Below are 21,041 nucleotides of genomic sequence, written 5' to 3' on the forward strand. Positions count from 1 at the left end.
ACGAATACGTTTCTCACCTGATACCCCACTGCTTTTGATGTAAGGGACAGCTGAAGGTTAATCTGAACATATGACAAATGGCCAAACTTCTGGGTATTTTCAAACGAGCCCAAATTGTCTTAATTCAGGTTAGGAATTCAGTCTCTTATCCCCGCTCAGTACCAGAAGTGGAAGGTGGCTCTGTTTCACAGCAGTCTGGGTTTAAATTTCTTGAAAAGTTGATGCCGATAGTATATAAAATCCTAACCCAACCAAAACCAAGGCACTTGAAGTTGTTAAAGGGAAGGTAGGATGATTTTTTAATTTCCGGCTCACTACACTCACTCCTGGTTAAGAGCTCAAAAATCGAACTCATCATCACACATTCACATGCCGTGCCAAACAAAATGCATAAGAAACACATTGCAGCTTCTTGTGATACCCCCACCATGGTATCATCTGTTGATTGGACCAGATACTCAACCATCTGGATAGTCAGGCTATGAAATCCCTGAAACTGCCAAGTCCTTGCCAATAGTCAGGTATGATTGATGAAGGTTGTCTTCCGTCTATTTTGTAAACTACCAATTCTGTGGAATTTAAAACAATTTTAATCACAAATTTATTACATTTGCGGCATGTTAATTGGCTTGTTACCCAATGCGCAGTTGCCAAGGTCAGACTATTGCCAACAGGGAAATGTTATGAAAGAAAAAATAGCAAGACTGATTTCAAGGGATTTACAATGAAATGAAACTTATTTACTTATTATGGTGCGGTACAAAGGAACAGGAAATGTTTCTGAAGTTAAATTCATTGAGGATAAGCAAGGCTTGACATGTCCTCGTGGGAATTAATCCCATTTATCCCTTCATCCCCATTAACTAAAGCCTATCAATAATAATTATAAATAGCAGGAAGGTAACCTCAAAGTAAAGGAATCAATCTGAAAGCATGGTGACTAATGTCCATAAAGTAAAGTAATAAACTTTGATACTTCTCATTTATACAGTATACTGCAGTGACAACCATTCATTCATGAATATCACTCTACCCCTAGTTACCATAGCAACAAAGTCTTCTCTAATGGAATATTCCAGGGTAAAGAGAAACTTGTATTTACATAGCGCCTTTCATGGCCTCAGAATGTCCCAAAGCGCTTATAGGCAATTAAGCACTTTTGAAGTGTAGTCACTGTTGTAATGTAGCAGCCAATTAGAACACAGCAAGTCCCACATATAGCAATGGGATAAATGATCTGTTTTAGTGATGTTGGTGGAGGGATAAATATTGGCCTGGACACCAGAAGAACTTCCCTGCTATTTATTGAAATGTGCCATGGGATTTTTTTACGTCTACCTGAAAGGGCAGACAGATCGTTTAACATTTCATCTGAAAGATGTCACCCCCGACAGTACTGCATTGAAGCAAAAGCCCAGATTATGTGCTCAAATTGCTGGATTAGGGTTTGAACCCACAACCATCCGACTCAACGACAGTGTTACCACTGAGCCAAGGCTGACATGTTAGTTTTGTAATCCATCCTCCGCAGCACCCATTGTTTAGGTGCCACATGGCCTCCTACCATTTGAAAATAGGGTCCGGGATGCATGTGCACACTTCCAAAGGGAAGTGCATTGGGCGCCATCTTGTAAAGGGGTTTGCACGTACACACCTCGGCAACATGCAGAGTAGGCAGAATATGACGTCAATCAGTGCAATACTGATTTGATGCCAGTGCTGCCATTTTTGAGCACCATTTTCCAACCTGTGCCCTGTCTTAACCAGCGGAACACAACATTAAATGGCATGAAGGACCCCTTACAGAGTGCTATTTAAAGGGATCATGAGCTACTTACAGGTTAGTTACTGGATTATTTCTTCTGGCTGTTGTTGCAATTGTACGCATTTTTGGAGCTTTCCTATGCTTGGCTAATGTTTGAATAGTCTACAGCGAATGGTCTGGATGGTGCTGAAGTACTTTTTGGTCATTTAAAAGCTTGTGCTGAAACAAGTGGCTTCCAGACATGGATGGCCTGGCAGGACTGCCTCAAGAAATTGAGCATGAGTGGGAGGCTGAAGAGAGGCCATGCAGAGCAGGAAAGGCTGCTATAAGAACGAGGAGGATGAGAGGGAGAGCGTCTCTCCACAGGAGGCTATATCCACCAAAGGGCTTCAGGGAGCAATTCTCTCACCCTCGCTTCAACAGAGCCAATGCTTGAGACATCTTTGCTTCACAAAAAAAGTTGTGACTAAAATTTATCAGCTGCTGCAGCCACAACTGCAATCTCAAAGTAGGACAAGGACAGCATTGCCTGTGGCTGTGAAAGTGACCGTGACTCTTATCTTTTATGCGCCTGGCTCCTTCCAGGCTGCTGTTGTAGATATAAGCGACATTTTGCGGTTTGCAGTACACTGCTGCACAAGGGAGGTCATTGATGCTCTATATACACAGAGACAGCTTCATGTTATTCCCTCATGCCAGAGACAAGCAGGCAGTGCGAGCACGTGGCTTTGCTTGGATTGCAGGCTTCCCCCATGATGCAGGGTGCCATTGACTGCACACTGTTGCTTTGGTGCGCCACATGTGAACCCGGCCATTTTCATGAACTGAAAGGGATTCCATTCCCTCAATGTGCAGCTGGTGTGCAACCACAGCCAGGATATCATGCAGATGAATGCCCCGTTATCCTGGCAGTAGTCTCGATTCCTTCATTCTGTGGCGGTCCTCTGTGCTACCTGTGTTTGACGCACCATGGCAAGTCAAAGGCTGACTGCTGGGCGACAAAGGTTATCCCCTCATGATATGCCTCATGAATCTGGTCCGAAACCCACAGACATGTGCACAACAGGCCTACAGTGAGAGCCATGCTGCCACAGGAACATTAGAGAATACACCATCGGCATGCTCAGGCAGCTCTTCTGCTGCCTGGACCGCTCTGCAGGAGCCCTGTACTACTGAGCTGAGCGGGTAGCAAGATTTTTGGTAGTATGCTGCATGCTGTACAACCTGGCCATTATGAGAGAACAGCCCTTGCCACCACCTATCAGGTGAGAAGCTGAGGAGCAGGAGCACGAGGAGGAGCAGGAGCAGAAATTGGAGGAGTAGAAAGTACAACAGGAAGTGGAGGAACATGAAGAGGAAGGGAGGATATAATGTAGACAGCCCCTTTCTGCCCAGCAATATGTGATCTATTAATTCACGAGTAATATCAGTAACCTCAACCACACCTCCCGATTCACCAACAGGCCCACGCTCCTTACTGTGATATTTTCAGTAACTCACAGAAACACACACACAGTCTTAAGATAGCAGAACTTACCAGAACTCACCAGTCAGATGACCTGTTCCCTTTATTATAAACAGCACTGGCTGCAGTGCCACGGGAGTCCACTGGTGGAGCTATATATATTACACTTCTCCCTCCTTAATGAAGAAGTAATTATAACAAAATAATCATCATACATAACTTGCATGGTTATACATAACAAAGGATATGGACTTATTTTGCCATATTTACAAACCAAGCTTAACCACTTGTTTTCTGTTTCAAAGAGGATACCTTCGCTCTCAAACAGAACCTTCCAAACATGGTGTTGAATTTAAACTCATTCGAAGCTGATCCTGAGGAAAGTTTCCCTCCAAGAGATGCCCTTGATTTCCATTTGAACTCTCTCTAACTTCAGACTGTTTGTCTGCCTGACTCAGACTCAGACTTAAATTCTGACTTTCTCTTGTTTCCAGTACATTGAATGTAGGATATGCTACTGGTGTATCAAAACTATCTGACGATTCAGAAATAATTGAATCATTCAACTACGTTCACGTCTGTAGGTAAAATATGATCAATGTGAACAAACCTAACCTGTCCATGATCAGACATCTTGACCAAATATGTGCAAGCACCACATATCTTCACCACTCTTCCTAGTAACCACTTTAACGATTTATGTTGATGGTTCTTCACTCTCACTTTCTGATTTAATTACACACTTCTTTCTTTTACTCTACCTCTATCATGATTCTCTTTCTGTCTTAATTGTGTCTCTTCTACGGACTGTGCCAAGTTTGGTTTTAACAACGAGAATCTGGTTCATGGCTGTCGTTTGAGAAACAACACTGCTGATGTTCTACCAGTAGTTGTGTGAGCAGTATTAAGATACGTAATTAGAAAATTAGCCAATTTGTGATCCAATGACAACTGTAGTTTCTTTGGATTTAAATCCAACATTTGTTTGATGAGGGCACGTTTTACAATTTGTACAGTGCGCTCTGCTGCACCATTTGAAGCAGGGTGGTACGGTGGAACCTTGGCATGTTTTATCCCATTTTTGCTCGTGAACTGTGCAAATTCTTCAGAATGAAATTGTGGTCCATTATCAGAAACAATTTCTTCTGGGAGGCCAAATGAAGAAAATAATCTTCGTAAAATGTCTAATATTTTACTTGTTGTTAGTTTCCACATAGGAAACACCTCGACCCACTTTGAATGGCTATCAATCACAATGAACAATTCTTGTTCTTCTAGCTCAGCAAAATCGATACGTAGCCTTTGCCACACCCTGGGAAGCCATTTCCATGGCTGTAATGGTACTGATGGTGGGTTCTTGCTTATCGATTGACATGTCGTACACTGACTGATGATGTACTCTATATCTTTATCAAGACTTGGCCACCATAAGTAACTGCATGCAAAACTCTTGGTCAAGCACATTCCCAGGTGCTGGTCATGGAGGTCTCCTAATAATTTGGACCTGAATTTATTAGGTATAACCACTCTTGCACCCCACATGATACAATCTTTATTGACTGATAATTCAGTCCTTCGAATGAAGAATGGATGAATATCTTTGTTACCTGGTTTGGCCAGCCATTTACAATATAATCATACACCTTTGACATAACTGGGTCATGTTTAGTTGCTCTACCAATCTTTTCAGCTGTGACTGGCAGTTCATCAATGTATGAAAAATAGAACACTTCTTCCCTATCAGCTGCAACTTGTGATGGGGAAGGCAATCTAGACATAACATCAGCATTTCTGTGATCAGCTGATCGTCTGTATTCAATATCATATGTATATGCTGACAAAATCAAAGCCCATTTCTGCATTTGGGCTACAGCCAATGTTGGAACTGGGGACTTTGGATGGAAGATTGCTGTCAGGGGCTTATGGTCCGTAACATTGGTAAACTTATGATCATACAAGTATTTGTGGAACTTCTTGACCCCCAAAAATTAATACCAAAGCTTCCCTTTCGATTTGCGCATAATTATGCTTACTGACACTGAGAGTGCGTGAAGCAAAAGCAATTGGTCTCTCCTCCCCACTACGTAATACATGAGAGATCACTGCCCCAACTCCATACAGAGAGGCATCACATGCTAGCTTGATCTGCTTAGTACGTCATAGTGAACTAACATGGTGCTCTTTACCAATTTGCTTTTACACTCCCTGAATGCTGTATCGCCTTCTTCTGACCACTTCCAATGGACCTGTTTTTTCAATAGTTCATTCAGTGGATGTAATACTGTAGCCAAATTTGGTAGGAACTTCCCATAATAGTTCAAGAGACCCTAACATGATCAAAGTTCAGTGACATTCTTGGGAGTGGGTGCATTCTTGATTGCATCCAGCTTTCCCTTGTTTGGATATAAACCATCTTTGTCTACTCTGTAACCTAAGTACTCCATTGAGTTTTGAAATAACTCACACTTGCGAGCAGACACTCGTACTCTGTGCTTCTCTAGCCGTTTGAGGATTTCATTCAATATGTTATGAATTTGCCTATTTGGTGCTGAAATTAGTATGTCATCTAAATAACATACTACCCCTTCAATACCTTGCAAAATCTGGTTCATCACCCCTTGGAATATGGCAGGGGCGGAAGACACTCCAAATGGTAGCCTATTAAATTGATATAGGCCTAGATGAGTATTTATAGTCAAGCATGACTTGGACTCCTCATCTAGTTCAAGCTGTAAGTAGGCATTCGTAAGATCCAACTTTGAGAAGATCTGACCGCCTGTCAGTATTGTGAACAAATCTTCTACATTTGACAATGTATTGGGGACATTACCCTCTAGAACCTAGTTTACGGTTACTTTATAATCACCACACAATCTTACCTTTCCATTGGACTTAGGTACAACAACAATGGGTGTAGCCCAATTGCATAGATCTATCTTACAAATAATGTTCTCAGTCTCTAGTTTTTTGAGTTCTTGCTCAACTTTCTCCTTGAGTGCATATGATACAGAAAGTGGCTTGCAGTAAACCGATCTAGCGTCCTTCTGTACCCTGACACTCGCCTTGAAGCTTTGGATTGGACTGCCTGTCTCGCAGAACACCTTCGGATAATTCTTGATGACATCATCCTTTGATGTAAATTTCATTTCAATGCGAAAAATCTCACTCCAATCCAGCTTCAGTGATCCCAACCAATTTCTTCCCAGTAAGGAAGGCTTGTCTTCTGCCACTACTAATAGAGGCAAGCTCTGAAATTGATCCTTGTATTTCACCGGTACAGTGATACAACCTACCACCGGAATGCTCTCTCCCGAGTAGCCTCGCAGCTCTATCTTGGATTTCTCCAATGGGAAATCACGCAATTTGTCGATGTATAGCGACTCCGGTACTGCACTCACGGATGCACCAGTGTCAATTTCTAAGGGGTTCTTGGTTCCCTGCAACATCAATGTAGATTCTGATACTTTTCGAATCACTGTTAGTTAACCTCGTGCTCCTGATGATGTTTAGCTCTAAACCCTCCTCATCCTGTTGTTTTTCTTCCATGCTATGTAGTCTCTGGGAATTTCTACTCATAGTTTTGAAAGCTGGTTTACCCTTCAGTTGGCATGCCTTCGCAAGATGTCCAGTTTTCCTGCAGATGAAACAGTCTGCCTTCACATATGGACAACTTTGAGCAATGTATTGTCCCAGGCACCAATAGCAGGACTTCAATGCTCTGTTACCATTGCCAGTTTCTGAGACTTTGGGGCCCAACTGCCTTTTACTTTTAACCTGCAGGCAATTCATCTCGGTTGTCTGACGACTGAAAATAGTATGAAATTCTCGCGAATATTGGTTGGCCATGTTCATTGGCATAGCTGTCTGACAAGCTAAATCAAAAGTCAAGTTAGGCATTGTCAATAACTTTCTTATGATCGCATTATTTATCATCCCCCAAATAAAGCGGCCACGCAATGCTCGGTCCTGAAAGTTTCCGAAATTACAGTGAATGGATAGCTTTTTTGATGCTATAATGTACTCACTGATATTTTCTTCGGTTAACTGATTTCATATTCTGAAACGATAACTTTCAGCAATTTCCAGGGGCTCAGGGCTGTCGTGCTTTCTGCTTAAGAGTTGTGTCCTTTGGCTTGCCAGGCACAAGCACATTTTGCAAGGTTTCATACACCTCGGGCCCTGCTTCAGTTAAGAAAATAACCCTTTGTCATTTCAACACCACCCGTTTATGATTTTCATCATTGGGGACGTCGATGATATTATTTGCCATGAAAAACATTTCTAGCCACTCCACATATGCTCTGAAACTTTCACGGTCGTGTTGAAACTCCCCCAAACACCCTATTATTCCTATAGGCATAACCATCTGGACACGGGCAGTCCAAACAAGTGTGCTTGTAATTTACCTCGGATTTGTAGCTGTTAATCAAAACAGAGAAGCTCTCAAAGTCTCTCTGACAGTTGGCTATATCCTCCACCAACAAAAATTTCAGCTTTTTTCCCCCCATAATCCCATCCTCGTCGCCATTGTGATATTTTCAGTAACTCACAGAAACACACACACAGCCTTAAGATGGCAGAACATACCAGAACTCACCAGGCAGGTGACCTGTTCCCTTTATTATAAACAGCACTGGCTGCAGTGCCACAGGAGTCCACAGGTGGAGTTATATATATTACACTTACCTTTCCTCTCTCACTGACCTCATTGTTCTCTTTCTAACAACACATAAATAAAAAACAGCAGAAAATGCACATTCTAATCCAATTTTATAAATTCAATCATAACATAATGCATAAAAAATAAACTAATCACCCTTGCTCATTCCCTTAGTAGCTGTCTTCCATGTGTCTTTGCCTATCCTCATGCTCCCATGAGGTGCATCCCCAGTGGCTGCAGCATGCATGGTGCAAGGCTGCTGACCTTCATTGAGTAGACTGCAGAGGGCCTTGAAGGATTACCTGAGCAGCCCTGGGTCTAGAAGGCCCAGTTTCAGAGTGCACCATATCGGCATGTGCAAAAACTGGCTGGCTGACAGGCAGCAGCAAGGGCACTGGCAGACTGGCAAGGGTGGGAGCAGGAATGCTGTCATCCTGAGAGAGGAAAGCAGTTTTGTGCTCCAAGGAACCGCTACTTCCCCGGGGCGGTACCTCAGCAATCCTACTAGTCTGTTGGAGAACAGATTACTGGACTGCTGTGACACCCTGGAAGCCCCTTTGAACAGTGGTGTTCAGAACCATGATAGCACCACTCATGACTTGCGAGGCAGCACTCTGAGCTTCCACTGCATCACTTAGACCTTTGATGGAAGCTGTTTGTGCTACCGTGGAAGCTGTGACATCAACCATCAGACGTTGTGCCATGGTGAGTTCCACAGATGTGCTGATGGAGGTGACCACCCATTCTATGTTGGAAAGGATGGGCTCCAAGGTTTGTGTAAAGCCCTATGCCACGTTAGTGCTGGACTCCTCCATGCTCCTTGGCATTGAGCGCAGGTTTTCCAGTGCACCAATTAATTGGTTATGCACACCCATCATCCTTCATCTGTAACCTAGCCTATCGAAGTCCTCAGCTGAGTCCTCTGCAGCAAAACTAGTGTGCGACCTCACCCTCCGGGGAGCTGGTGCCTGTGCTATCCTTACCCCCCTCTCTAGCTCCTGTGCAATTGTACCCAGTGTCACAGCACATGCACATAGCCTAGTCTCTAAAATACGTGCAGTGTCAGCATTTGAGCTGGTAATTGCAACTGTAAGATTGAGTGATGGTGTCTCTTGAACTTCACTGTCATCTTCCTCATCCTCCACTGACTGAGCAGGTTCCAGCTCTTGGGTAAATGAAATGAAAAAGTGACAAGGATTGAGTTGTGGTGAGGAGAGAGGAGAACTTAAGAAGTGTGTGCTTACACCATCTGTAGCTTCTAAGTCAGAAGCGATGGAGGAATGAGGGAGAAGTGTGATGAGAGAAGGGGGTTAGGTCTGCATCATCGATAGCTTCAGCCCCGCCAGCAATGCTCATTCTCATGATGGCCAGCACTGTTTCCTCTGTGGGGGTTAAATCATGCAGGTGCACTTTTCCTCCTCCAGTTCTTTGCTATTGCCCTCTGTTATGCGCCACCATCTCCTACAAGAAAGAGGTAAGTATGTCAATGAGGGTCCTGCAATATGCTTGTGTGATGTTGCTGTCATGGTTGAATAGCTGCCATTGTATTCAAGTTGTGGATGCGAGGCTAGCAACAGTGCTAAGTGTGTGACGGTGAGGTAAAGCATATGAATTGAAGGGTTGCACACTGATTGCTAGAGATTGTTAGTAAGTGGGTAATTGGGGTAAAGTAAACTTAGCAGTGGATGAAGCTACTCGTGCAGTTAGTAGGATATGCCTTTTGAAGATTGAACCCATTGACCTTGACAACTCGTATGAGATTGTTAAACTTCTTCCTCCACTGTATCCATGTTCTTGGAGCAGCATTCTTGGTATTGACCTCTGCCATTATTTCCTCCCACTGCCTCCTGAACATCTGTCTGGAGGGTTTCCTGCTCCTCCCCCTGTGGATACAGGACATCGCTCCATTCTTCCTCTTTCACCAAAACCTCAAGGCAGTGTCTGGAAATCTCAGTGCGCTCTCTTGTATGTTCAGCCATTGCTCAAAGTATCAGAGCTCAGATTCACTTTTCAAATGACACCCGCCACTTCTTGCAGCCACAATGTACCTCCCTTTTAAGAGAAGCAGGCTGCCTTTAAGTAGCGCTAACCACTCATGATATTGGGCCCCATACTGATGCAGCCAATGAGCAGCGCGGGTAGCGCTGGTGGCACGTAGCAATCATGTAAAGCAGGGGGCAGCACGAATTTACCATGCTGCCTGCAATGCAATGAACGGACGCGGGTTAATAGCGCACTGCGATCCCCACTTCTGTTTTCGGAGGTTAGTTAATTTCTCCCCCATTGATTCAAGAACAGGGTCAGGATTAGGTCATCTGCTCGGCGTTACTGAACACCTGCTGTGCTAGCACAAGCCAACAGAAATGTGGAGCTGGAAATAGCACAACAACAGTCGGGCTGAGGTCAGAGAGACCAGGAGTCAGCCCCTCAGTCTCGGACAGCTCCAGCCTGATCGAGGCATTCACACGGGCTCAGATTTGGGTTTGCCTGACTGCTAATTGGGTGGGTTGTAGCCTAACCAGTCCCACTCGAGGCTACGCCCTGAGGTGCAGGTTTGCTGCCAAAGAGGGGGAGATTAAACGAGTTGGAGTGAGGCTAAATGACTGGACAAATTAGATAATAATAATTGATTAGGAGCATAGGCCAGTGAAGCTGGGACATAAATTAAGCAGTCATTAGTGACCACAACCATAATCACTATTTAAAATGGATATTGTGGTGGCTTTAATGACATTACTTGCCACTAGATCCAACAATCTCCTATTGATACAATTTTCAATGTCATTCACTACGTTTCCTCTGTCCTCGGCTTTCACTGAAAAAGACAAATTTATCAAGGTCATGAGATATGTTTCAACAGATGTTCTTTTTACTGGCAAAGAACCAGAATTCTGGATGTGACATATTTAATCATTTAACATTCAGATGGAGGGTAAGGAAAGTTGGATCTCTAACCAGCTTACTAAGCTTAAATAAAGGAGACTATGAAGGTATGAAGGCACTGCATTCATTTGTCAGTGGGATTAAATCCTCAGCAGCATGAGATGTTAACTGAGGATACAGTGCATATTTGAGTGTGCTGATTTGCATATCATTTAAGTTGGGTGGAGATAAGGAATAATAAGGGGAAAAAGTCACTGGTAGGCGTAGTATATAGGCCCCCTAACAGTAGCAACTCTGTTGATCAGAGCATACACCAGGAAATTAGTGGTGGCTTGTAAAAAGGGAACAGCAATAATCATGGGTGATTTTAACCTCTGTGTTGATTGGACAAATCAAATTGGTCAGGGTAGCCTTGGGGAAGAGTTCATAGAGTGCATAAAGGACGAGTTCCTTGAGCAGTATGTAACGGAACCAACCAGGGGGCAGGCTATCCTAGATCTGGTCCTGTGTAATGAGATAGGATTAATAAACAATCTCTTAGTAAAGGATCCCCTTGGAATGAGTGATCATAGCATGATTGAGTTTCAAATTCAGATGGAGGGTGAGAAAGTTGGATCTCTAACCAGCGTACTAAGCTTAAATAAAGGAGACTATGAAGGTATGAGGGCATTGTATGAGAGTTAGCTAAAGTGGACTAGGAAAACAGATTGAAGTGTGGGACGGTTGATGAACAGTGGTGTACATTTAAAGAGATATTTCACAACTCTCAAGAAAAATATATTTCAGTAAGGAGGAAAGGGTGCAAGAGAAAAGAAAGCCATCCGTGGCTAACTAAAGAAATAAAGGACGGTATCCGATTTAAAAACAAGGGCATACAAAGTGGCCATAACTTGTGGGAGGACAGAAGATTGGGAAGCTTTTAAAAGCCAGCAAAGAATGACTAAAAAAAATGATTAAGAAAGGGAAGATAGACTATGAAAGTAAACTAGCACAAAATATAAAAACAGATAGTAAGAGTTTCTATAGGTATATAAAAAGAAAAAGAGTGGCTAAAATAAATGTTGGTCCCTTAGAGGACGAGACCTACTAATGGAGAACATGGAGATGGCAGAAACTCTAAACATGTATTTTGTATCAGTTTTTACGGTAGAGGACACTAACAATATTCCAACTGTGGATAGTCAAGGGACTATAGGGGGGGGAGGAATTTAACACAATCACAATCACTAAGGAGGTGGTACTCAGTAAGATAATGGGACTAAAGGCAAATAAATCCCCTAGATCTGATGGCTTGCATCCTAGGGTCTTAAGAGACGTAGCGGCAGGGATTGTGGATGCATTGGTGGTAATTTACCAAAATTCCCTGGATTCTGGGGAGGTCCCAGCAGATTGGAAAACTGCAAATGTAATGCCCCTATTCAAAAAAGGAGGCAGACAAAAAGCAGGAAACTATAGACCAATTAGCCTAATATCTGTGGTTGAGAAAATGTTGGAGTCCATTATTAAAGAAGAAGTAACAGGGCATTTGGAAAAGCAAAATTTGGTCAGGCAAATTCAGCATGGATTTATGAAGGGGAAGTCATGTTTGACAAATTTGCTGGAATTCTTTGAGGATGTAACGAACAGGGTGGATAAAGGGGAACCAGTGGATGTGATCGATTTGGACATCCAAAAGGCATTTGACAAGGTGCCACACAAAAGGTTACTGCACAAGATAAAAGTTCACAGGGTTGGGCGTAATATATTAGCATGGATAGAAGATTGGCTGACAAACAGAAAAGAGAGTTGGGATAAATGGTTCATTCTCTGGTTGGGAATCACTAACGAGTGGGGTGCCGCAGCGATCAGTGTTGGGACCCCAAATATTTACAATCTGTATTAACAACCTGGAAGAGGGGACTGAGTGTAATGTAGCCAATATTGCTGATGATACAAAGATGAGAGGAAGGATAATGTGTGAGGAGGACATAAAGAGGCTGCAGGGGGACATAGACAGGCTAAGTGAATGGGCAAGAATTTGGCAGATGGAGTATAATGTTGGAAAATGTGAGGTCATGCACTTTGGCAGAAAAAAATCAAAGAGCAAGTTATTATTTAAATGGAGAAAGATTGCAAAATGCTGCAGTACAGCAGGACCTGGGGCTACTTGTGCATGAAACACAAAAGGATAGTATGCAGATACAGCAAGTGATCAGGAAGGCCAATGGAATCTTGGCATTTATTGCAAAGGGGATGGAGTATAAAAACAGGGAAGTCTTGTTACAGCTGCACAGGGTATTGGTGAGGCCACACCTGGAATACTGCGTGCAGTTTTGGTTTCCATATTTACGAAAGGATATATTTGCTGTGGAGGCAGTTCAGAGAAGGTTCACTAGGTTAATCCCGGGATGAGTGGGTTGACTTATGAGGAAAGGTTGGGAAGGTTGAGCCTCTACTCATTGGAATTCAGAAGAATGAAAGGTGATCTTATCGAAACGTAAAAGATTATGAGGGGACTGGACAGGGTGGATGTAGAGAAGAAGTTTCCACTGGTGGGGGAGACTAGAACTAGAGGGCATGATCTTAGGATAAGGGGCCGCCCATTTAGAACGGAGATGAGGAGAAATTTCTTCTCTCAGAGGGTTGTGAATCTGTGGAATTTGCTGCCTCAGAGAGCTGTGGAAGCTGGGACATTAAATAAATTTGACAGAAATAGACAGTTTCTTAAATGATAAGGGCATAAAGGGTTATGGGGAGCGGGCAGGGAAGTGGAACTGAGTCCATGATCAGATCAGCCATGATCTTATTGAATGGTGGAGCAGGCTCGAGGGGCCTTATGGCCTACTCCTGCTCCTATTTCTTATGTTCTTATGTTCTTATATTGATCAAGGGCCAGCATGTGAGTGTAAGAGATGAGAGTGAAGTGTTTCCAAGTGTCGTCAGAAAAAAGTGCTGTGGGTGATTCTAGTTGGCCTTCTCCTGAAGTCCTCTCCATCACAGATGCTTCTGACCAGCCAATTTGGTTCACTCCATGTGACATTAAGAAGTGAATGAATGCACCGGATACAGCAAAGGTTATGGGTCCTGACAACATTCATCTATGCTGCTAAAGGCCCATGCACCAGAACTATCTGCCCGGCCTCTTCCCTATAGCTAGGTTATTCCAGGGCAACTATGTAGCTGGCATATGCCTGACAATGTGGACAATTCCTGAGATATGACCTAAAAGCAATATAAAGTTAACCTGGCCAATTACTTCCCAGACAGCTTCTTCCCAATCATCGGTAAATTGATGGAAGGAGTCATCAACAGTGGCATCCAGCAGTACTTATCTCTGACCATATACACCATGATGCTCACTTTGGGTTCCACAGGAATTACCCAGCTCCAGAACTCATCATAGACATGGACATAAGAACTGGAAGAAAGAGTACCTTCCTTCAACATCAAGGCAGCATCGACTGAGTATTGCTTCAAGGAGCAGTAACAAAACTGAGGTCTGTGGCAGTCAAGGAGAAAGGCTAGAGCCATAGTTGCCACAAAGTTGATTGTGATTGTTGGATGCCACTCATCTTAGCTCCAGCGGTTATCAAGAAAGTATCCTTGGACCAACTATCTTCAGCTGTTTCATTAATTACTTTTAATTTATGATAATGTAAAGAGGGGAACTGCCAGCTGATGATTCTACAATGTTCAGCTCCATTCACAATTCCTCCAATAATGAAGCAGCTCATACCAGTCTGTGGCAACCCATGCCAGCCTACAGCAGGACCGAAACAACATCCAGGTTTTTTTTTATTCCTTCGTGGGATGTGGTCGTCACTGGCAAGGCCAGCATTTATTGCCCATCCCTAATTGGCCTCGAGAAGGTGGTGGTGAGCTACCTTCTTGAACCGCTGCAGTCCGTGTATGAAGTTATTCCCACAGTGCTGTTACAAAGGGAGTTCCAGGATTTTGACCCAATGGCGATGAAGGAACGGCGATATATTTCCAAGTCAGGATGTTGTGTGACTTGGAGAGGAACTTAAAGGTGATGGTGCCCTTGTCCTTCCAAGTGGTAGCGGTCGCTGGTTTGGGAGGTGCTGCTGAAGAAGCCTTGGCGAGTTGCTGCAGTGCATTTTGTACATGGTACAAATTGCAGCCATAGTGCGCCAGTGGTGGAGGGGGGGGAATGTTTAAGGTGGTGGTTGAGGTACCAATTAAGCAGGCTGCTTTGTCCTAGATGGTGTCGACCTTGAGTGTTGTTCGAGCTGCACTTATGCAGACAAGTGGAGAGTATTCCATCACACTTCTGACTTGTGCATTGTAGATGGTGGAAAGGCTTTGGGGAGTCAGGTGAGACACTTGCCGCAGAATACCCAGCCTCTGACCTGCTCTTGTGGCCACATTATTTATGGGGCTGGTCCAGTTAAATTTCTGGTAAATGATGACCCTCAGGATGCTGATGGTGGGAGATTCTGTGATGGTAATGCCGTTGAATGTCAAGGGACGATGGTTAGACTCTCGCTTATTGGAGATAGTCATTGCCTGACACATGTGTGGTGCGAATGTTACTTGCCACTTATCAGACCAGGCCTGAATGTTATCCAGATGTTGCTGCATGCCGGCATGGACTGCTTCATTTTCTGAGGAGTTGTGAATGGCACTGAATACTGCAATCATCAGCGAACATCACCACATCAGTCCTTATAATGAAGGGAAGGTCATTGATGAAGCAGCTGAAATTGGTTGGGCCTAGGACACTGCCCTGAGGAACTCCTGAAGCGATGTCCTGGGGCTGGGGTGATTGACCTTCAACAAACACAACCATCTTCCTTTGTGCTAGGTATGACTCCAGCCAGTGGAGAGTTTCCCCCCCGATTCCCATTGACTTCCGTTTTACTAGGGCTTCTTGATGGCACACTCAGTCAAATGCTGCCTTAATGTCAAGGACAGTCACTCTCACCTCACCTCTGGAATTCAGCTCTTTTGTCCATGTTTGGACCAAGGCTGTAATGTGGTCTGGAGCCAAGTGGACCTGGCAGAACCCAAACTGAGCATTGGCGATCCTGTTATTGGTGAGTAAGTGCCACTTGATAGCACTGTCGAGGACACCTTCCATCACTTTGCTGATGATTGAGAGTAGACTGATGGGCGGATTGGATTTGTCTTGCTTTTTGTGGACAGGACATACTTGGGTAGCTTTCCACACTGTCTGATAGATGCCAGTGTTGAAGTTGTACTCGAACAGCTTGGCTAAAGGCATGGCCAGTTCTGGAGCACAAGTTATCAGCACGACAGATGGGATGTTGTCGGGGCCCATAGCCTTTGCTATATCCAGTGCGCTCAGCCATTTCTTCATATCACATGGAGTGAATTGAATTGGCTGAAGACTGACTTCTGTGATGGTGAGGACCTCAGAAGGAGTCCGATGTGGATCATCCACTTGGCACTTCAGGCTAAAGGTGGTTCAGCCTCGCCTTTTGCACTCACTTGCTGGGCTCCGCCATCATTGAGAATGGGAATATTCATGGAGTCTCCTCCTCCCATTAGTTGTTTAATGGTCCACCACCATTCACGACTGGATGTGCCAGGACTGCAGAGCTTTGATCTGATCTGTTGATTGTGGAATCCTTTAGCCCTGTCTATGGCATGCTGGTTCCACTCTTTAGCATGCATGTCGACCTATGTTGCAGCTTCCCTAGGTTGTCACCTGGTGCTGCTCCTGGCATGCTCTTCTACATTCCTTATTGAACCAGGGTTGGTTCCCTGGCTTGATGGTAATGATAGAGTGAGGGATATGCCAGGCCATGAGGTTACAGATTGTGGTGGAATACAATTCTTCTGCTGCTGATGGCCCACAATGTCTCATGGATGCCCAGTATTGTGCTGCTAGATCTGTTCTGGATCTATTCCATTTAGCATGGTGGTAGTGCCACACAACTCGATGGAGGGTGTCCTCAGTGTGAAGATGGTACTTGGTCTCTACAATGGCTATGCAGTGGTCACTGCTACCAATGCTGCCATGGACAGATGCATCTGTGACAGGAAGATTGGTGAGGATGAGGTCAAGTAGGTGTTTCCCTCATGTTGGTTCTCTCACCAGTCTGGAAGCCATGTCCTTCAGGACTCAGCCAGCTCAATCAGTAGTGGTGCTACTGAGCCACTCTTGATGATGGACAGTGAATTCCCCCCTGCAGAGTACATTCTGTGCCCTTTCTACTCTCAGTGCTTCTTCCAACTGGTGTTCAACATGGAGGAGTACTGATTCATCAGCTGAGGGAGGACGGTAGGTGGTAATCAGCAGGAGGTTTCCTTGCCCATGCTTGACCTGAAGTCATGAACCTTCATGGTGTCCAGACTCAATATTGAGGACTCCCAGGGCCACTCCCTCCTGACTGTATACCACTGTGCCGCCATCTCTAATGGGTCTTAGGATAATAAGTATCCAGCGTAATAGGGGAAGTTTTCATCCTTCGGTGTGGTTTGAATTGATTACCAGCACCGGGTACTTCCACAGCGCCATCTGTGGCGGAGCAGGGAGGACTGACCGCAACTTCTGGATTTCCGCGTTTATCTGTGCACGCACTAAATCCTGAAGTTGTTGCCAGTTTTCAGAAGTGTAACCACAGCGGACGCTGACAGTTTTGCCATCATTATCAGCGCAAAATCTGGGTCAATGTTCTCCCTTGGGTTGGGGGAGGTACGGTCAGAAACATTATGGGACCCTGAAGAAAGTGCTTTCAATAGGATGTTCCTGTCCATAGCTATGTGTCATATCTCGCAAAAAAGTGACTGACAATGGTTCTAAATACTGCCGATTTTAAATAATGCTGCTCTTAACAGAAAATGGCCATTCAGCCCACTTCTCTTTGGTTTTATTTTAAATGTTAAAAATGTGTCAAGGCTGAAGCAATTTGATCATGGATCACATCCTTGCACAGTTGCCTATTGACAAGTCTCTATCTGCTGTATTAGATAAAAATCCTCTTTTAGTGATGTTAACTCCTTTCCTCATCAAGTACTGCAGCCTTCAGTGATCACAGTACCACAGTGCTTTCAGCAGATCCATTTAAAACGTTTCACTGAAATTATTTTTCATTTAGTCAAAGTACAAAACTGTTTTTGGTCTCCTGAATAGAGGACACAATTTTTAATTCGCAGTCTCGGTTAAATCATTCTCACTTTTAGAATGTAGTAGCCACAGTTGAGCCCGAGGGTCCTCTCTCAACTCTGCACCATTCCTAACATTATTCAAATGCTACTTTCAGTAGGTAAGCCAAGGAGAGATATTCCTGATGTCCATGCAGATGTACGTGGGCTAGATCATTAGATAGTGCAGACCAGAGAGGTCTATCAGAGGGGCAGGGGTGTGTGTGTGTGGGGGGAGGGAGGATTGTTGGATGGGGAAATAAAAGATGAACGTCTACCAACTTTAGCCACTGCCACTACCAATACAAAGATAACAGATTTGGTAATGACTTCATGGTTAAGAAAATGACGATTCTGTCAGAAGGGCTTTATCTGAGAATGATTGAGCTAACTTTACTTGTTTTATCTCTTTCTTCATACCAGAAAACCTGTGGGCGCATTATCTGACTAAAGGTGTGATTGTGGAGCATAATGAGTTGACATCTGTACCCTCCACAGTCAGAACAATGGACTTGGATCAACCTTACGTGTTCACTGACATGACATCGTACTTCACCCTCCTGGTTGGCATCTACTTCCCTTCGGTGACCGGTAGGAAATATTTCTATATGGGACACATGTAAATGACGTAAGGTGGGAATTCATTTGCATTGCTTTTATACGTGGGGGCTCATGCAGCTGAGTATGAGTGTTGTATTCCCTGGAATTTGGAATTTGATCAAAGTTTTCAAGGCATTAAGGGGAACTGATACGATAGATAGAGAAACTATTTCTGCTGGTTGGGGATTTTAGGACCAGGGTGGCATACCTAAAAATTAGAGCCAGGAGTGAAGTTGGGAAACACTTCTATGCACAAAGGGTGGAAGACGTTTGAAACTCTCTTCTGCAAACAACAGGGAACGGTAGAATAGTGGTTCTGTTACTGGATTAGTAATCGAGAGGTCTGGATTAATGATACAGGGATGGGGGACAGAATCTTCCCAGCCCTGCGAGTGCGGGTTTGGAGGCGGGCCCACTGTCAAAATGGCTTTGATTGACAGCAGGTCGGGATCCCTCTCTGAACCCTCCTTCGTGTGAGTTTCTCAGCTGTCAAATTTGCGTTCAGGTAACTGACCCGACAGCAAGTGGCAGGACATGTAATTAACATCATTAAAAAGAACTTAAATGCTAGTTAAGAGGCTTAAAAGCAGGCACTTACAATTTTACCAACTTTTTAACGGCTTTGCCGTCCCTTGGGTTTCACGCAAGGTAAGTGTGCCGGGTTCTCAATGGCAGCTGCAGAGTGGTATAAAAGCTAAAATTTCACAGCAGTTCACATTCCAATGTCAGAAGCTAAAGCCTTCAGGCTTTGGAAGAGATTTTTGAGCTGTATGCACTTTGGAAGTGTTTGCAGTAAACTCTCCATTCACTGTCACCTCCCACAGCAACGCCTCTCACCATTGACAAGGGGCCTGTGTCATCTCAACCTCACCTACCATCTATTCTTTTTATTTCCTTATCAGTGGGTAACCTTTGGCATTGTTGAGCAGCTAGTTGTCGTTTTGCATGTAGGTACCAACGATATAGGTAAAAAACGGGATGAGGTCCTACAAGCTGAATTTAGGGAGCTAGGAGTTAAATTAAAAAGTAGGACCTCAAAGGTAATAATCTCAGGATTGCGACCAGTGCCACATGCTAGTCAGAGTAGAAATAGCAGGATAGTTAAGATGAATATGTGGCTTGAGGAATGGTGCAAGAGGGAGGGATTCAAATTCCTGAGACATTGGAACCGGTTCTGGGGGAGATGGGATCAGTACAAACCGGACGGTCTGCACCTGGGCAGGACTGGAACCGATGTCCTAGGAGGAGTGTTTGCTAGTGCTGTTGGGGAGGGTTTAAACTAATATGGCAGGGGGATGTGAAACTATGCAGGGACACAGAGGGAAGTAAAATGGGGGCAGAAGCAAAAGATAGAAAGGAGATAAGAAAAAGTAAAGGGAAATCAAAGGAATCAAAGGCAAAAATCAAAAAGGGCCACATTACAACAAAATTCTAAAAGGGCAAAGAGTATCAAAAAAACAAGCCTGAAGGCTCTGTGTCTCAATGCGAGGAGCATTCATAATAAGGTGGATAAATTAACTGGCAGATAGCTGTTAACGGATATGATGTAATTGGGATTATGGAGACATGGTTCCAGGGTGAACAAGGCTGGAAACTTAACATCCAGGGGTATTTAATATTCAGAAAGGATAGACAGAAAGGAAAAGGAGGTGGGGTAGCGTTGCTGGTTAAAGAAGAGATTAACGTAATAGTAAGGAAGGACTTTAGCGTGGTTGATATGGAATCTGTATGGGTAGAGCTGCGGAACACCAAAGGGCAGAAAACGCTAGTGGGAGTTGTGTACAGACCACCAAACAGTAGTAGTGAGGTTGGGGATGGCATCAAACAGGAAATTAGGGAAGCGTGCAATAAGGGTACAGCAGTTGTCATGGGTGACTTTAATCTACATATAGATTGGGCTAACCAAACTGGTAACAATATGGTGGAGGAGGATTTCCTGGAGTGTTTAAGGGATGGTTTTCTAGACCAATATGTCGAGGAACCAACTCGAGAGCTGGCCATCCTAGACTGGGTGTTGTGTACTGAGCGAGCAATTAGCAATCTTGTTGCGTGAGGCCCCTTGGGGAAGAGTGACCATAATATGGTAGAATTCTTCATTAAGATGGAGAGTGACACAGTTAATTCAGAGACTAGAATCCTGAACTTAAAGCAAGGTAATTTCAATGGTATAAGACGTGAATTGGCTAGGATAGACTGGCAAATGGTACTTAAAGGGTTGACGGTGGATAGGCAACGGTAGACATTTAAAGATCACATGGATGAACTGTCTGGCGTAAAAATGAAACTGGGAAGGTAGCTCAACCATGGCTAACAAGGGAAATTAGGGATACTGTTAAACCCAAGGAAGAGGCATATAAATTGGCCAGAAAAAGCAGCAAACCTGAGGACTGAGAGAAATTTAGGAGGACAAAGGGTTTAATTAGGAGGGGGAAAATAGGGTATGAGAGTAAGCTTGCAGGGAACATAAAAACTGAATGCTAAAGCTTCTATAGATATGTGAAGAGAAAAAGATTAGTGAAGACAAATGGAGGTCCCTTGCAGTCAGAATCAGGTGAATT

The 21,041-nt window shown here is 44.0% G+C and overlaps 1 protein-coding gene across 1 annotated transcript in view; it reads left to right on the forward strand.

Annotated features, from left to right (window-relative positions):
* Window positions 1–21,041, forward strand: part of LOC139277521 (solute carrier family 12 member 5-like) — a 1,462,676-nt gene that overhangs the window by 1,318,707 nt on the left and 122,928 nt on the right. Inside the window, exon 9 of the mRNA XM_070896072.1 lies at window positions 18,307–18,474. Within this exon, the coding sequence (XP_070752173.1) occupies window positions 18,307–18,474 (168 nt within the window). The remainder of the gene's footprint in view (window positions 1–18,306; window positions 18,475–21,041) is intronic.

The sequence above is a fragment of the Pristiophorus japonicus genome, chromosome 12, assembly GCF_044704955.1.
Source record: "Pristiophorus japonicus isolate sPriJap1 chromosome 12, sPriJap1.hap1, whole genome shotgun sequence".
Classification (NCBI taxonomy): Eukaryota; Metazoa; Chordata; class Chondrichthyes; family Pristiophoridae; genus Pristiophorus; species Pristiophorus japonicus.